Source organism: Marmota marmota, unplaced genomic scaffold (genome assembly GCF_001458135.2).
Source record: "Marmota marmota marmota unplaced genomic scaffold, marMar, whole genome shotgun sequence".
NCBI lineage: Eukaryota > Metazoa > Chordata > Mammalia > Rodentia > Sciuridae > Marmota > Marmota marmota.
In genome coordinates this window covers 36,936,376-36,955,083 of record NW_025999968.1, presented here as the reverse complement: position 1 = coordinate 36,955,083, position 18,708 = coordinate 36,936,376, and the positions used below count along the sequence as shown (strand labels likewise).

Sequence of the window (18,708 nt, the reverse complement as noted above, 5' to 3'; positions counted from 1 at the left end):
GGAGAATGAGAATTGCCTATAATTGTATCACCCAAGAATATTTACACTTAACCATTTTTTTAAAAAATAATCATTCCACCCCTTCTTTTTCCTCTTTTTCCCCTTTCTTGTTCTTTTCCTTCTCTGTCCTCTTCTGAGCCTCTTTTTTTGGTGGTTGTTGTTTTTGCACATGACCCTGTGGATATATTTTTTTTATTTAGCAAAATGTGTATCTTACTGAAAATGTGGTCTGCATCCTGATTGTTATAATACTTAGTGATATAGTGTGGACACATTTCCTTTGTAACTAAAAATCACTTAGATCTTGTGAGACCAAAAGTATGAATATGCCAATGCAGGACTTTAAACAGGAAATACCAGTATTACAAGTTCAGATTGTAACAATTCCCTAGATGGATGAGCAGTAGGTAGATTAGAGGGAACGAGATTGGTGCCAAGAGTCCACAGATAGAGCCACTGCCATATTCCTATAAAAGATGAGGGGGCGTGGATCAAGCCAGTGGGCATGAAAAAGAAGTGTGAGACTCTAGAGGTTTTAAGGCTCACAAATAGTTATGTGGTATGTTTTTATGATTAAATGAACGTGAAAATCAAAAAAAGAAATCAATCTAGAGTAACTTCATGTGTGGAGCTTGGTGGCTGTTTAAAAAGTGTATACTATTCCATAGTGAGGTAAGACTTATTTGGGGATGATCCAATTTAATCATTAAATTAAAAAATGTTGAGGGTTTTCATAGCCCAGGAACAATGCTAGGAATGGGAAAGAAACTCTTTGACAAATTGGATCTCTGCCCTTATATGATTTCAGCATACAGGTTTTAAATTAATGATAGAAAGAACACAGGTATGTCCATCATCCCTGTTTTCAAACAATTTTATGTGCATTGAGTCAGGCCCTCTGCTAAGTGTTTAGAATATTGCAATGAGCAAAACAGACTTGGTCCTCTCCTCATTAAGCTTGCAGCATAGTGAGGAATAGAAGGGTAGTCAAATTACAAATAAGTTAAAAGTAAAATCTGTCCAGGAAAAATATCTTGAGACAAATTTATACGTATGTATGGAAACTTAAAGTAGGGAACATGAATTAGTGGGGTCATTAAAACATTTTTGTGGGTATTTTTCATTAGTTGAGATCTGAATGATGAATGGGTCACGGCCCTGCTGCATTCTAGGCTGGGGACCCACAGATGCAAAGAACTTGATGCAGAAAGTAGCACAGGCCACTCTGGGACCTGACAGGAGCTCTGTGTTTCAGAATAGGGACAGAACAAATGAGAGGGGCGGGGAGGGGGAAAGATGAGAGAGAGAGAGCTCCCAGATATCGCAGGAACAAGAATTCATAGGCCATGCTCCAGAATTTGTAATAAATTCACTGGACAAATGAAAATCACTGAAATGTTTTCATTGGGAAGTTTGACTGGGGCCAAGACTGTATTTTTATTTTGGAAAAACAATAGACCACATTGGTTAGAGAGGAAATTGGAGAGGGGATTGAGTGCTATTGTAATTTTATACACACACACACACACACACACACACACGATACAATGGTCTCCGGGGTAAGAGGATTTGCAACGGAGATAGAAAAATGAGATTGGATTCAAAGATTCAAGATATTTTTTAGGTAAGATTCATAATAAGCATTTATGATAGACTAGATGTGGGGATTGACTGGAGAATGGTATTAGTGATGAATCCTGATTTTTGGGATAAGGCAAGAGATGGTAGTATGAATTTACTTATCCAACACATTAATTTACTTATCCAACACCATAAAGATAATAATGCCCTTTAATATCATTAGGAAATTTATGTTTTTGTTTAGATTTTATTTTATTTTTGTGGTCAGGGGAAGGTATTGGGGAAGATGATTCGTTTAGATTTGAAACTTCTAAGCTTTAGGCATCCTTGTGATATTCAAATGTCAAAGTGAAAACTGGTGAATATATGTTTCTGGACTCTCAATTTGAGGTAGCTGCTTGGTGATCATGAGCAACCTGTTGGCATTTAAAACCACTGGGGTGGATGCAAATTGGTGGGAAAGGTAACGTGTTCCTATATGGATATGTTGAATTTGAAGTATTGAAATCCAGATAACTTCTTGGAAAAACATTAGGGAGATATCCAATGACATATTCTGTGAAAGAGGAGGAGGTGGCTCTGCTGGGAGGGAGCTGGGATAAACCTTAAGGATAATAATGGCATCCTTCTTTGGGCCTAGCTGTTGTGAAGGAATAAAACAGGAGGGCAATAAAAAATAAGATATGGTAGGAAATGTTTGTTCTTCAGTGTTTCTGTATGAGATTTTCACCTTGGTTTAAGCAAGTCTTTCTTCTCTCAAAAGAGAAGCTTCTTTCAATAAGACCTTCCTTCCTTCCTTCCTTCCTTCCTTCCTTCCTTTCTTTCTTTCTGTTTTTACAGATTTTATTTCAATAGACTTTAAAAAACAATTTTCTCCCTTCTCTCCTTTCCTTTCCTATCCTTAACTTTGTTTCTTTTCTTTTCCTCTTCTTCCCTTCCTTCTCTCATTCTTCTCCCCTGTTCCCTTTTTCCTCCATTTTGATCCTCCTCCCTCTCATATGCTGCCTCCACTTTTTCTTTTCTTTGCTCTTAGTTTTATCTAAAGAGACACAATGCAGTGGAGTAGGTTGAGTCTCTTTGCAGACAGGTAAATCCATGTTGATACAACCAACTCCAGGGACATGGAAATGAAGAATTGGCAGAGAAGCACCAGTGAGGCTGTTGACATCCCACGTGCTTGTCTATCAGCTGTGTGACTTTAAGAAAGGCACCTGGATGCTCTGCTACTCACTTTTCTCATCTGTATAATAGTAATGCTCAGAATTCCTAGTAAAAAGAGTTGTTGAAATAGTTAAATGAGGTCTAATATGTGGAGCGTTGTTAGAATTCTTGGTACTTCATCAGTGCTGAGGAAATTGTATTCACTAAATATTACCCTTAATTTTTCTTTTGAATCTCTGGCTTTTATAGATTATCCCTTTAAGTATGGAATCTTTCATAAGATGGCACAGAACAGTGGAGTTATTATTTGAACTTCTAATCTATTTAAGGAATTGTGATATTGAAGTGTCCAAAGAAAGAAATGTAAAACAAATAATCTTAAACAAATGTATAATCTAGGCACTCTGTCAGAAAAACAAGATATCTCACTTTTTAAAAAATTTATTTATTTGCTCTTATCAGTTATACATGAGAGCAGAATGCTCTTCCATTCATTATACACAAATGGAGCAGTTTTTTACTTCTCTGGTTGTACCCAAAGTAGGGTCACACCATACATGCAATCATACATGCACGTAGGGTAATGATGTCCATCTCATTTCACCATCTTTCCTGCCCCCATGTCCCCTTCCCTCCTCTTCTTTGCCCAATCTAAAGTTTCTCATTCATCCCTGCCCCTGCACTCCATTATGTATAAGCATCTACTTATCAGAGAAAAACATTTAGCCTTTGTTTTTTTTTTTTGGGGGGGGGATTGGCTTACTTGGCTTAGCATGATATTCTCTAACTCCACCATTTATCTGCAAATGCCATAATTTTATTCTCTTTTATTGCTGAGTAATACTCCATTGTGTATATATACCACAGTTTCTTTATTAATTCATCTATTGAAGGACATCTAGGTTGGTTCCACAGTTTAGCTATTGTGAATTGGGCTGCTATAAACATTGATTTGGCTATGTTACTGTAGTATGCTGCTGTTAAGTCTTTTGGGGATAGAACAAGGAGTGGGATAGCTGGGTCAAATGGTGGTTCCATTCAAAGGTTTTTAAGGAATCTCCATATTGCTTTCCAGATTGGCTGCACCAGCAATGTTTGAGTGTACCTTTTCCCCCACAGCCTCGCCAACACTTATTGTTGTTTATACTCTTGATAACTGCCATTCTGACTAGAGTGAGACAGGATCTCTCACTTTTTTTTCCTCAAAAGTATTCCCCCAATATATCTGTGGTAATGTATGTATTATTATTATTTTATTAGGTTTATAGTAAATTACTGTTTAGATTATTTTAATAAATAGTTAACAGGTATTTTATTTGGCCTTTTCCATATCAAATTGTTTTCTAAATCCTGCCTCATTAGGATTATATTGATTTTAGACATAATGTATGTTTAAAATCATTAATATGCAAATTTTTTATTTAGGAAGAGCAAACCATTTTATAGACTTCAAGAAGTCAATATTCTTGCTCAATTTTTCACTGATGTTGTAAATATTTCAAGCATTGGTTTGACGTATTTCCAGACCTCAAATATACAATGTTCCACATGCAACTACAGGATCCAGAGTCTCATGTTAAAATCACTCACGTACCCAGAAAGGTAAGACCACTCAATTTTTATTTTAATGTGTCACCTTTAACTTGAAAATCCAGGCTTGTTAAGTAATGTTGTAAATATACATGTATTCAAGTATCTGTTTATTGTTGATTTCAGACTATATTATACATAGATATTAGAGTGTTAAAAAGGTATGAAATACATTTTTTTGGCTTGGATAAAATTTATTTTGAAATTACGTTACATAAGCAAAGAAAATGCACAGACACAATCACTTCCTAAGACACAACAAACATGAAAAAGTGAGACAATGTGTGCCTTAGAGGTTTATCTATAGTTTCTTATTTATAATACATTTTCACAGAGTGGTTGAGAGCTGTCCTTTAGGTGATGTCCAGTGGTTGAAAACTATGAGGAAACACAGGGTCACAGCAGATGCAGGTCGTCATGACTTCTAGCCATTCATTCTTTCTCTCAATTTCATTACCCTTTGGTTGGAGAAGGAAGAAAGTCCATTTTCATTTGATTTCATTTGATTCTGGAGATAACTGGAGATTCAACACAAGAACAGAGTGAGACTCTGGGATGCATACCACAACAGCATGAAGAGAAGCTGACTCTACACACTTTAGTTTTATAGTCATCATAGTCATCTGTCTTGTTTGTCACTTATGTTACTGTTGCCTCCATTCCTATTGAAATGTGACACCATCATGATCATCTGGGGTATATTGTCTTGGGGATCATCAGCTTAGCAGTAGTTTGCTTCAGCCCACTGACTGTTCTTGATTTCTTATACTCACAACCACAGAGGACTCCTTGTCTTCGTGGTAGTGATGAACATGTTCACCACAGAATTCATATCTCCATCAATAACACCCTCGTGAAGGTACTAAGAACACTGAGGAGCTCCTTTGTGAGTTGGTCCTGTCATTTGCATGTGTGAGTGTTTCCAACAGCAAGCATCAACTGAGAGCCAGTAGAAAAGCCATGTGTGGATTGCTGGAAATCTCCTTTCTTTACTTGACTATGTTGCTTTCTCTTCATTTATCTTTATGTACTTGTGTATTTATATATTTGATTTCCCAATTACCTTCCTATGAATGTTGACAATAGTAAATATGAATTTGTGGAAAGTAAAAATAAAAATGATAAGAATACAGATTTACATGAAGTCTATATCAACAGAGAGGAGTTGGGAAAAATTCTCTGAAGTATAGGTCATTTTATAACTTTGGGGGTAATATTTATACACTAAAATGTCAACAAAATGCCATTATAATGACAAAAACTAAGGATTATTTTATTGTCATTTGTCTTGGGTTGAAATGTCTGCAAAAAAATATATGGACATTTTTAGCAGGAACATTTTGCTTCATAATTCTCTACCAAAGTACAAGGTAATGATGGTGGTGAGGTCATGCCTTGAATGACTAAAACTGTAAATATTTAAATCTTCAGCCAATCTCCATATTTACTTTGTTAAAGATACAAGGTCTCCACTAAACACAAGCATAGAAATTGTATTTGCAGTCCCCAAAGCTGGGCTTAGAAGAGGTCAGAGTTGTTACAGCATCTCCTCTGTTCATACCTTTCTGAGTGTAAAGATGGAAGATATGAATGCAGAAGTCTAGAGGTTGTAATTTTGCATTTTATCTATAGACTTTAAGGGATTCATATTGTCCAGGAATAGTCTTTTTTTATTTGATATCATAAATGGAAAGAAAATGAAGAATTCTCTTCTCAGTCCAGAAGAAGCACCCAATATAAATCCTGACAAGATACCAGGCATTTAACAAGAATATTTGCATACAAAACAGCACACAAGCTCAAGATGAACAAAAGAAATTTTGTTGCAAGCATGCATACAGTAAAAGAAACCATTCAGACTCCATTCTTTGTGAGCATGGGTAAATATGGGGGGTATACAGTCCACTTACTGTTTAAACTAAAATGAACAGAAAACATAAGAACATAGGTTCTAATACAGTGTTGAAAACATAAGAAAGAAAAATTTACAATCAAGCTTTAGGAATAAGTTTACTTTAAAAATATTTATCAAAGAAATTACATAAAGCATTGCTCAGGGTTCTCACTGATATTTAAGAAAACAAATTCAGGAAAGAACAAGTGAAGAATGATATGATGAGACAAATGATAGTGGTTAAAAGAGATTTGGCTGAGATAACTGAAATTAATGTCAAAATTGGTATTGGTATTACAAACAGCAAAGGAAGGTTCAATAATGTAGAAAATACATTATAATCTACTGAATAAGGAGATGTAAATAATTGAGAATATTGGATAATATAGATACGGGAAAATAATTGAAATGCAAAGTGAATACCTGATGTCACTAAAGAGGAGACAGAAGAGAAGAACGCCATTTGTGATAAAATAAATCTCCCTTCAGTAGAAGAAAAGAAGATAAAGATCTCAAATGGAAAGGCTGAACTAAAAAGCAGGAAACCAAGAGGCCAACATTTAGACTATTCTTATAAAATTTATTTTAAAATTTTGATGATAAAGAGAATTTTTCAAATATTCAAAGAAATCTTCAGGGAGTGGAAAATTCAATATTGTAGCAATGAGGGTTTTTATTAAATGCATGTGCAGGTTTAATGTGATGCCAATAAAAAATATAATATTTGAATCTTCTAACCAATCTGAAATTAGAAATATCAAGATGAGCCAAGAAAGCTTGAGTAATTAGTATAATTTTTATAACTTTAAGTGTGAAGCAGTAAAGAGTTTATCATTGCTTCCATGCAGGAATAATTTAAAAAGTCTGAAACTGGCAGATGAATTTAAATGTAGTTTAATGAATAAATGGAAAACCCCAAAATCTTATGGGTGTTGAGGATAGCAGTCAAATAATAACACTATACCAAATGATTGACAAGTAAAAAGTTTGACATTTTTTTTATCACACATCAAAATTAGTTCCAAATATAGTAAAGTATTAAATGTAAACTGATAAACAATGAACAGAAAGAAATTTAGAACATATTTGTGTTTGCACTAAATAAAAGCTGAGATAGAAAACAAAAAAAATGTTAATGAGTTTGCCTATATAAAAATCTAAAAAACAAGTATGTATATGTCAAAGATATCATTAACAAAAATAAAATAAGCTTAGAAAATTTTATACTGTATATGATATTGGATGACTTTAAACTATATGTAAGTAATTTTTACAAAACCTATTAAAATGCATTTTAGTTGGAGTATGGAGTAAAGGACCTTCAAATTATTTAAAACCCATTTTCTGAGCCTATCTTCATTTATCATAGCCTAGATTCTTTGTCTTACACTCCACATCCAGTTTTGATATTCCTTGTCCCTACCTTCTAATCATTTTCAGAATTCATCCATTCTTCCCATCTCCACTGCTGCAAACTCTATTAATCTGGACTCTCTGCTAGAAACATTTTAATAGCCTCTTAACTGTTCTCTTTACCTTAGCCAAATATCCTATAATTTATTTATTTTTTCTTTTCCTTTTTCCCCCCATTTTTCTTTTCTTGGGGTTGGGTATTAAGGTTGAACTCAATGATGTTTTACCACTGAGCTACATCCTCAATCCTTTTTCATTTTGAAACAGGGTCTCATTAAGTTGCTGAGGTTTTCACTAAGATTGCAGAGGCTGGCCTTGAACTTGCTATCCCTGGGCTTCATTCTCCCCAGTTTCTGGGGTTCTAGGTGTGCATCACTGTGCCTGGCCTATAGTTTGTTTTTAAAACAGTGCCCAGAATAATCCTATGAATGGTGGATTAGGTCCTGTTAAACTGACTCACTTAGCTCTTCTCAAAGGCTTTCTTGATGTCCTTGAATACCCTGGACATCAAGAAATACTCCTTACTGTAACTTCTCCCTCCATGCTATTCCCCTGGTTGGTTCCTCTACCTGGAAATTTCTGCTGCTTGATATGCCCCTGGCTAACTTTCTTGTCTCCAAAAATTTTCTCAAACATGGTTTTCTCAATGAAGCCTACCTTACCATTCTGTTCACAGTGTACCCAGCAATCTTACCACTCCTAACCTGCTTCTTTATCCTTGTAGCACTTGTTATTTATGGTGAACTCTATAGTTATTCCTTATTTTTTGTTGTTTGTTTCTCCCCGGTAGACTACAAGCATCTTGAGGGCACTGATTTTATCTCTTCTGCTCAAAATATTTCAAGTGCCTTAAAATGTGCTTGGGACATATTGGTCACTAAATGAATGGTTATTGGATGAAGAAATGCAGATGTATATTGTCATAGAACAACTTTAAAAGTTGAAGTAACAAATTTTTAATAGTCATTTTAGAATCTTTAATCCTGATTGTATTCAAGTAAGTTAAAATTAAGGCACGGAAGCATAGCATATTTTTCCCAAGTTGGCAAAACAAAGTCTGTTACTGAATTCATACTGAAATTGCCTTCCTGTTTTACTGCTGATAGGTATGTAAGCTTTTACACATATTACAGAAAAAAATTAGTAAAATATATCAAGAACTCCCAAATGTTAATATATCATTTCGTTTTTAAGAATTTACATTTCAGAGACTTGGGGTGGTGTTTATGAGCATCAACTCTGCAGTCAGAGTGTCTGGGTTTGATCATTTAATTACTATTTTTGTCATCTTGAACAAATGAATTAATCATCTGTGCTTTAATGTCCTTATCTGAAAATAGGAATAATAATATTTTACTTTGTAGAATTAAGAAGGTTGAATAGTATAAAGGAAATCTATAATAGATACAATATTTTAGATATTTAAACTATTGCCTGGCTATAGTAAGTGCTATGTAAATATTTGTTAAAGGAAATATCAGAAATATATAAGTATTTCTATATAAGAAATGTATGCACAGTTTGATTTACAATACTAAAATAGAAATAAATTAACTGCATTTGGTGGGGTAATTGATACATTTATTATGGAATATCTATAGTATGAAATGTTAGGTAGTCATCAAAATGGGCCAATTAACACTGCATATTGTTTAATGACTAATTTTTTTCAAATATAATCAATGTATTCCACAATTAGGAAAAAAATAATGAAATATATTTTTTTCTCTTAGGGGGACTTGATGAAAATAATTTAAATACATACTAATATAATAATTCTGCAAATTTAGTCTAAGTATTTTCCTTATTTCATGTTAAATTCTCCAGTTACTTAAAAATAGTTGCATATAGTTCAATAGTTTCAAGATTCTTTTGGAAATATACATAAGGCTTAAATTTAATGAAGGGCAAACATTTGAAGAAGAAGAGTCAAGAAGCTGTCTTTAATTTAGAAAATAGCCTCAGAAAGCCAATTTATAGTTACATACTTTGTGGTGAAATAGAGATTTCGTTTTTGTCCTTTAAACTTCATGCCCAAAACACCAAGTACTCTGAGAAATTGTGGGAATTGGTGCTCCAGATCTCTGAGGCGTATAAAAGTAGTAATTTTGGCAAAAACTCTGAAGTACACTTTTCCAAAATGTGTTCATGCAATCCGAAGCTTTCTATCCTCACTATCCACCCCCACTTTCCCCCCCTGGGTTCTCAAATGATGTGGTCCAGTTCCAGGGGATTGTGGAGAGGTGGCACAGATAAAGCATCCCAGTGTCAGTAGTGTGAAGCACATATGCATGTGTTTTAGTGAGCTTTTTGCTGCTGGGAATAAAAGCCCCAACCAACACAATTGTAGAAGAGGAAAACTTTATTTGTGGGCTCAGGGTTTCAGAGATCTCAATCCATAGACAGCAGGCTCCAAACCTGGGGCTCAAGATGAGGTAGAACATCATGGCAGAAGATTTTGGCAGAGGGAAGCAGCAGCTCACTCACATGATGATCAGAAAGCAGAGAAAAACTCCACTTGCCAGATACAAACATATAGGCCAAGGCCCAATAGCCCCAAAGCCCAACCTTCTCCAGCCACACCCCATCTGCCTTCAGCCACCATTTAATCCCATCAGGTGATTAATTCACTGATTGGGTTAAGGCTCTCATATCCCAATCATTTCTTCTCTGAACCTTCTTGCATTGTCTCACACAAGAGCTTTTGGGGGGACACCTAACATCCAAACCATAACAGTGCATTTCTGTATGGAGTGTAAGGCACACCTCAACAGGTTCAGGAGGTCTGAAATGGATGCTCCTCACATGTACCAGTACAGTCATTACTAAATAAAAAGAAAATTAAATCTAGGTATTTTTAGAAATACAATTTAATAATCATATTGAGGGAAAGGGAATTTTATTTATATTTTACTTCTAAAATTATTTGATTTAAGTCATTTTTTTCCCTGTAATTACATTACATAAGAGTATTTTTTTTACACCAAGTGCATTGGCATTTGCCTGTCATCTGAACCACATAGCTGGTTGAGATGGGAAGACTGTGTGCCCAGGGCTAGCCTGGGCCACTGGTGAGACCCACATCTCAAAAAACAAAAACAAAGAAACTGAAAAACCAAAAATAAAATGAATGATTTTAAAAATTATGAATAATTGCATAAAATGATAGAAAATAAGAAGTTCCACTGAACTATTGCACAGCAGGGTGACTATAAATAATGACAGTATTCTATATATTTCAAAAATCTAGAAGAAATGCTTTTGAATATTTCTATCATAAAGAAATGATGTTTGAGAGCCGGGCACAGTAGTGCATACCTGTAATCCCAGCAACTGGGAAGCTGAGGCAGGAGGATCTCAAGTTTGAGACCAGCCTCAGCAACTTATTGAGACCCTATTTAACTTAGTGAGACACTGTCTCAAAAAAAATTAATAAAATATAAAAAGGGTTGGGGATATGGCTCAGTGGTTAAACACCCCTGGGTTCAATCTCCTTTACCTTGAAGAAATGATGTTTGTGGAGACAGACATGTTTAACCTGATTTAAACATTACATAGTTTACATATGTTTACACATGATACTCCATGAAATGATTTTCATGTTTTTGTTTCTGTTAAAAGGACTTAATTTAAATTTAAAAAATAAAATAAACAATTCTCTCCTTAACTTTCCTGGAATTTATTATGAAATAATTTAGGGTAGTAATTGTGTAATTGCACAATGTAAACAAGAATTTTCAGGTTGTAATCATGAAAACTGGAGCACATATATTTTAACTAACTGTTTAAAACAATTATATTATTGCATAAATATTTAATCCTCAAGTAAAGTCTCAATAAAATTTGATTAAAAGCATAGTACATATGTATATAAATGTGTTTAATGATCAGTCTTTCTGGTTCATAAAATAATTGCTTTTCTTTCTATATTTGTCTTATAATTTGTTCCATACATTTTCAGTTGCATAATATGTGTAAAGTATATATTTTGTCCATAGTGGATACTCCATCTTTTCTTCTAATTTTTCTTCCTTTCACTGTTTAGTCTCCAATTTACTTTTTCATACACCTCCTTGCATCTGTAAATACAGAGTTCAATCAACAGACAGACCAAGATAATAATTATGAAACAAATTTTCCAATTGTTGAAATTATCTATAAAATGATTCCAACCCTATTCCCAATACTTCTGTGAATAGGTTTTATTGCATAACCATATAAATTCTCCTAGCTTCTTGTAAATATTGCATTTATTAGAATACTCTTGACTTTTATCAAGGCTGTATTCTCACTTCCATCACTCTGGTAACTGCAGTGCTATACATTCTAATCCAAGAGAGTTTGGAGTGATATAGGAACACTGAGCAAAACTAACCAAGAAATTTGGAAAAAGAAATCTTTCATTGATTGAAATTGCATCTCATATGGTAGAATTTATCTTCAGAGTTATTTATCCCAACTTCAGTTTAACCTCTTCCTTCAGAGAATTGAAGGGACTTTTAGTTTTATCCAAGGTGCAGGTTTTAGACAACACACGTGATTTAAATGTAATATATTGTGTACAATAGTTGAACACTAAGATACATTTTTGAGATTTTTTTATGATTGAACTGCTTTCTAGGTAAATAATAGTGTAAGCATTTGTACTTAATATGCTAAATTCCAGATGCTATTTTTTTTGTGATATTTACCACATGCCTTTGAGGTATTTTGTTTTATTTGGCAAGGAGACAGAAATTCACTAGTGGAAAGAACATATCTAAGCTTTATTAGCTACTTAATATATCCTAACATTCACAGCAGAACATTTGGAAGTTTAAATTATTATATCATCCTTCAAATAAAAGATAAAATTTTTTAATATTTTGTCATATTAAAGCATATAAGTATAAGCATGAATGCTACAATTAAACCATCCATTTAATTTTTTATATCATGTTAGAAGCAGGGTCTATTTGTGAAATCATGCAGTCTATTTATTGACTGCAAAAGAGTCAGATATCACTCTGTTTCTGTGGACATCAACATGAGTACAATGTATCCAACCTGTGCTACACTGTGGACCAGGATATCCTGAACCAGGATATCAGCCATTTTCTTCTTTCTAACTATAAGTTAATGGCTACATTGTATTTCACCTTTTGTAGAATATTTAACCTTGTATTTCATTATTTTCAGATCCTTCATTTTTTTTACAATGTGCTGTTATGGTAAACAATGAATATATATACACATATGACTATTTGCATTTTAAGCAATTTTCTTCTTAAGTATTCATAGTTGAGAGATTAAGAAGGAGAAACATTTTCAAATTTTCCATTTCACCCATAATGCTCATACCTTTATTCAGAGTGTTGGAGAACCTACAGGTAGTCCCTGTTCTCCCAGTGTATTTCCTTCTTTAAGGTCACTTATTATAGGTGGTAAAGGAAGCAGAAGAGGCAACACAGATAACCACCATTATATTTGGTTCATTATCAAATAGTGTGTAAAATTTATTCACGGGTTAAGAAGTAGAGGGAAGTTATTGGGATATGCCCCAATGTAAAAAAATACTCTGGTTTGTAATTTTAAATTTAATGTGAAATCTAAACCATGGATAGAATATGAAAATTCACTACGTTTATGAAATTTGGAAGCAGTTTTTTCTACTCAGGAAAAAGATACCTAAAATACATTTTGTGGGTGTGTAGCAAACTTAACATTCCCTGCTGGCTGGAGATGCTAACAGATGCTTAGATGAAAGTATGCTGTAAGTTTAATTACCTAGATAATTGCTATAACCATCTAGTGGATTTTTCTATTTAGATCTGTCCATACAGATGATGTGCAATTAATGAGAATTAGCACTGCCAAATTATTGTAAATGTGAGTTATAAAAATGGGATGCCTTATGGTCTAGATTAAACTGCAGGCACTCAACAATAATTATTTCTGTAATGAGTTTGATAGAGACTACAAGCACTCTTTCCTTCTAGATAGTTAAGTAGGACCTTAGAATTTAGGGAGTGAAGAATGTACATGGCAGATGTGACCTGGGATGCCTTCTGGAGAATACTTGGGCTATGTGTCCCCAAAAACTCATGCTCCCAAAAGAGAGTACAGAAATCTTCAGAAGTGAAATGATTAGATCAGGAGAGTCATAACCTAATTGGTAGATTAATCCATTTGATGGATTAATGGGAAGTAACTGTAGGCAGATAGTGAAGGAAGTAGGTCATTGGGGGCATTCCTTTATAGTTTATGTTTTTTTCCCTGGCACCTCTCCCCCCCCCCAGGACCCCCGACCTTTCCTGACTCTACTTTCTGTCTTGAACTGAGCTGCTTTCCTCTATCACACCCTTCTGCTATGATTTCTGCCTCAACTTTGGCCCAGAGCTATGGAGTAGGCCAACCATGAACTGAGGCTTTGAAACTAAGCCAAAATAAACTTTTCCTCCCCTAAGTTGTTCTTGTCAGGTGTATTGGTCACAGAAATACAAAGTTGACTAAAACAGTCACAAAAATTCCCTGGTACTGCCCCTTGGTTTTCCACACCATTCGCCATCCCCACCCACTGACAACCAGTCTGGTTTTGCCTTTTCCGGATATAAACAAAATATGTTATATTATGTAAATGGAATTGTATAATATGTTATCTTTTATGTGTGGCTTCTTTCATTTAGCTGCTTAAAATTTATCCATATTGCTGCTCCCATCAATGGAATGTGTATTGAATAGTGTTCCATTGGTGCAAATAGACCACAGTTCATTTATCCATTTACCATGTAGAGGTCATATGGCTTCCTTGAAGTTTTTGTTGTCTGTTAATAAAACTGCCATAAATATTTGCGTGTAAGTTTTTATGTGAACATAGTTTTTGTTTCTCTTGGATAGATATCTCAAAAGGGATTGCTGGGTGATATGAAAGTGTGTATTTAACTTTATAAAAAACTCAGTGATTTTCCAGAGTGACTATATACACAGAAGTTTTATTCCTCTCCTGCACCCAAACTGTATTTTATCAGTTTGTTGTGTTGTTTTGCTTGCTAGTTGGTTTTATTTTAGCTCTGCAAATGGGTGTCTAGAGGCATGTTGTCATTTTAAATTTGCATTTCTCAAATGAAAAAAATGACTTTGGTGATGTCTGACAGTTAATTGAGGGTATTTACATATTAATTTAATGCAATAAGTGATATGGCTGGTTTAATTCTATTATCTTGCTTTTTTGTTATCTATTTTTCCATCTGTTATTTCATTTTTCCTTATTATCCATCTTCCTTTGGATACATTGAGTAGTTTTATGGTACCATTTTATCTCTTTGTGGGTTGTTAGATATGTATCTTTGTTTTATCATTTTGATATTTTTAGGGGTTTGCATTATAATATTTTGTTTATTATAGTTCATCTTCAAGTGGATTTTATCATTTCACTTGTACACAGTAGCATACTTCCAATCTCTCACCCAGCTTTTATGCTGTTGTTGGAAAACATTTTCCTATACATATGCTAAAAACCTCCATAATACATTGTATCATTGTTGTTTGAACAATCAATTGAAGAGATATAAGTAGTTAGGAAAAATCATATATGGTTATCCACAGAGTTTCCATATCTGGTCCCTTCAGACCCCTATGTAAGTGCACACTTTTATCTGGTATAATTCTTCTTCTAAATTGAAGTAGCTTCTTTAACATACTTTTATACTACAGGTGTCCAGGTGGTAAGTGATTTAAGTTTGGGGTGTCTGAAAACATCTTGATGTTGCCTTCATTCTGAAAAATAATTTGAATACAGAATTTACATTCATTATTTTAACATTTCTATACAATGCAGCATCTACCAAACATTGATCCTAATGAGAAACCTATTGTTCTCCTTTCTTTTGTTTCCCCTGGTGCTAAGGATTAAACCCAGAACCTTGTGCATGCTAAACAAGTGCTCTCCCACTGAGATACATGCTCATCCCTGCTTGCTAATTCTTGATTAACTGTCAGACATTGTGCATTTAATCATGTGGATTTTCTATATTTGTGTTCCTATACATTTTCTTGAGGTTTATTTTCAAGCTGCTGTTAAGTTATCTGTAGTCAAGTATTCATTTCTGGTCCTCTTTTCAACATGTAGTTAGGCAGCCAGGTCTGACCAAGTGCTCAGTCTAGGCTCAATAACTTGCACTATTTAAAAAAGACTTCTTTGTGTGCTTTATCTTGTGCCCTTGGATCATTGGTTTTTCCCACTCGGCAGGTAGGAACTGGCACTATTTTTGTTCCTATCTTGGTGTTTAGAATCTTATCCTAAGTAAAACAAAAAAGTCTCAAAGAGAGATTTTTTAACTGAAAAAAAAAAAAATAACATTCCTTTCTTATAATTTAGTATGATATATATGGATTAAAATATATGGATTAAAATTTAAAACTATGTTGTATTTAAATTTTAGGGGCTATTTATTTCAGGACTTCTTCCATTACATTCATTAAAGTTTATACTCTGTCAAGGTAATGTGCTTATTTCTGTGAATTTATGGTCAGCAAAACATTGGAAATGTAATAGTATACTTTTTGAGATTAAAAAACTAAACACAATATTCTTCTCAAAGTAGTTTCACATAGATCATACATTATCTTCTAAATTATGGTGTTTTCATTTCATATTGTCTGGAGAGAAGGAACTATTGATAATAAAATAAAAAGGTGGTTATATGTTTTGGTGAAATTTAACTTTGGCAGGCATTGCAAACCTGCTTAATCTTTTTTTAATGCTTTTAGAGGCTTTATGAAGTGTGGAATCTTTAATAATGGTGTGTATTTACTATGTTAACAATATAATACGTATCAGTGGTCATAAGGTTGTGCATTTTCATTTTATTGTAAAAAAGAGACAAAAACATACTTTCCTTCATATTATATTATAGATATGAAACAGAAAAATTATTAAATGACAAAGGTAATGTTTCTAATGACATGTTTACTGAACTTGATAAATTTAAAATTAGATGAGTCTAGGAAATTCAGTGCATTGAAAGTACATTCAGTGCATTGAAAGTGATAAGAACAGATGACAAGTTATCATAATTGTATATACATTTGTATGGGGAATAAAAAAAAATCATTTATCTACTTATTTCTTAATGGAGAAAGATAACATCAGATTTCTTAACCATATGCAATTATTCTAAAGATAGATGTGCACATTTTACTCTCTGATAGCTTAACAAAAAACTACTTTGCCAACATCCAAAAGATCTTCCACATTGAAACATTATTATTTCACATTTACTGTTAGAGTATTAAAATGAAATTTCAAATTGCCTTTATTAGTTCAAATGGAAAATACTGTACTATACTTTATCAACTTCCATAAATGAAGATGAATGTCTATCTTTTATGACTTTTGTGACTTCTAAGCATATGTAGAAATTTAATTTATTTTTTAAAAAATGAATGATTTAAACTTAAAATGCTCTTGAGTGTTTACAAAATGTGTTCAGTGGTATCTTAACCAAGCTGGGAGGACCCTGGGAGCCATGGACCTTCTGAGTGAGAGCTCTCCATGTCACATTAAGGTGAGCTGCCACCACCTCTACTGGTGATGGTTGCTGATACAGATTTTTTAAAATTTATTTTTACTATTTGACTTTGTCTTTTATTGAGATTTTACCACCTTTTTTCATTTTAGCTGATCACTTTTTTTGAGTTTTTTTCAAGACATTAAAAGGAAAATTTATAGCTTGACAAGATGCCTTATCTTGCATTTGAAGATACACTCTTCACGTAGTATACATATAATCTCCCCAAGAGAGATTGTATTGTTATGTCCATTTTAATGGGTGGCAAAGAAAAAAAAAGGACTGACTGAAGAATTTAGGCAAAATTTGCCTATACAATTCACTTCACTCTTCTTTTGAGGTAGTCATGAGAGTGGCCTGACCACTTAGTGAATACAGGTTAAGCTATTTCAGTGTCCAACTATGTCTTCCATACAATGTAAACTTTCCAGTAAAGCAAAAAGTACATATGCTGAAATGGAGAATTTCTTTTTCATCAGTGTTATGTCTTCTTCATCCCTACATGACTAAATGAGATGGAATGTCTTTGAGCCTGTAGGTTTGTTGGAAATCCCTGCATTTGGAGAACTAGTTAGTTACAGGCATAGACTATCCTAATACTTCTATAAAAGGGAAATAAAATTTGTTCTTTTACTAATCAATATCTTTCTCTCTTTTTTTTTTTCTATTTTACAGACCACCACTCTGCAGGTATAATTTTACACTTAAAGAGGGAAAAGAAATATTTCTTAAACTACGCGCATGTACAGCAAAGAATATTTAAACTCCTTCTCCCATCAACTGTAAACTTATTTGTGAATTAAAGAACTTTTAAATTAGAAAAATACCATCATTCTTTCTTTTAGAATGCATTGTTCAATCAGATGCATTGAGTTCTTAAGTAAAATTTTTAGAATCAAGAATATTAAAAATAAAAATGCATATGAAAAAACATTCTGAATATATTCTAAAGCAGTTTATTTCTCTTTACCTCATCTACTTCCTAAATCATAGACTTACCATTGAATGTTTACCTCAATTTGTTATTTTAGTAAATATGTTCACCAAAACATTTTCTAAAGGAAAAATGGTGAAGAACTTAGTGGGTCCCTTCTAATCAATATCATTGTACAACTCTGCAGTAATAAATTAATTTTTAAAAAATTTATGAATTTGGGCTAATGTAATCTTTGTAAATATAAATACTTGGTACTTTTGGTAAAGTTTTGTAAATAAAGGATTTGCTAGTATGGAGCATAATAAATAAATAACATATAGGCCTCTAAACTTATGTTTAAATCCTGTGTTCATTATTTATTAATGTTGAAATCCTGAGTAAGTTAATTTATTTTACCATGTCTCAATCATCTAAGGAAATTTTGTGAAGATTGACTCAATAAAGCACTTTGAATAGTGTATGTCTATAATAATTATAATAAGAATGATGATAGCTATTACATATATTTATCATTGTGTTCTTGGAAAATATTAATTAGTTTAATATTACAAAAACTCATGAAGTTAGTCTTGTTTTCTCCATAG

The 18,708-nt window shown here is 33.3% G+C and overlaps 1 protein-coding gene across 4 annotated transcripts in view; it reads left to right on the top strand.

The window, feature by feature from the left end:
- Lipi (lipase I) overlaps window positions 1-18,507 on the top strand; it is a 59,354-nt gene extending 40,847 nt beyond the window's left edge. For all 4 annotated transcript variants that reach the window (XM_048803512.1, XM_048803513.1, XM_048803514.1 and 1 more), the window contains 2 exons: window positions 4,168-4,344; window positions 17,863-18,507. In XM_048803512.1, the coding sequence (XP_048659469.1) occupies window positions 4,168-4,344; window positions 17,863-17,950 (265 nt within the window). In that variant the 3' untranslated portion in view covers window positions 17,951-18,507. The remainder of the gene's footprint in view (window positions 1-4,167; window positions 4,345-17,862) is intronic.
- Window positions 18,508-18,708: the final 201 nt, after the last annotated feature.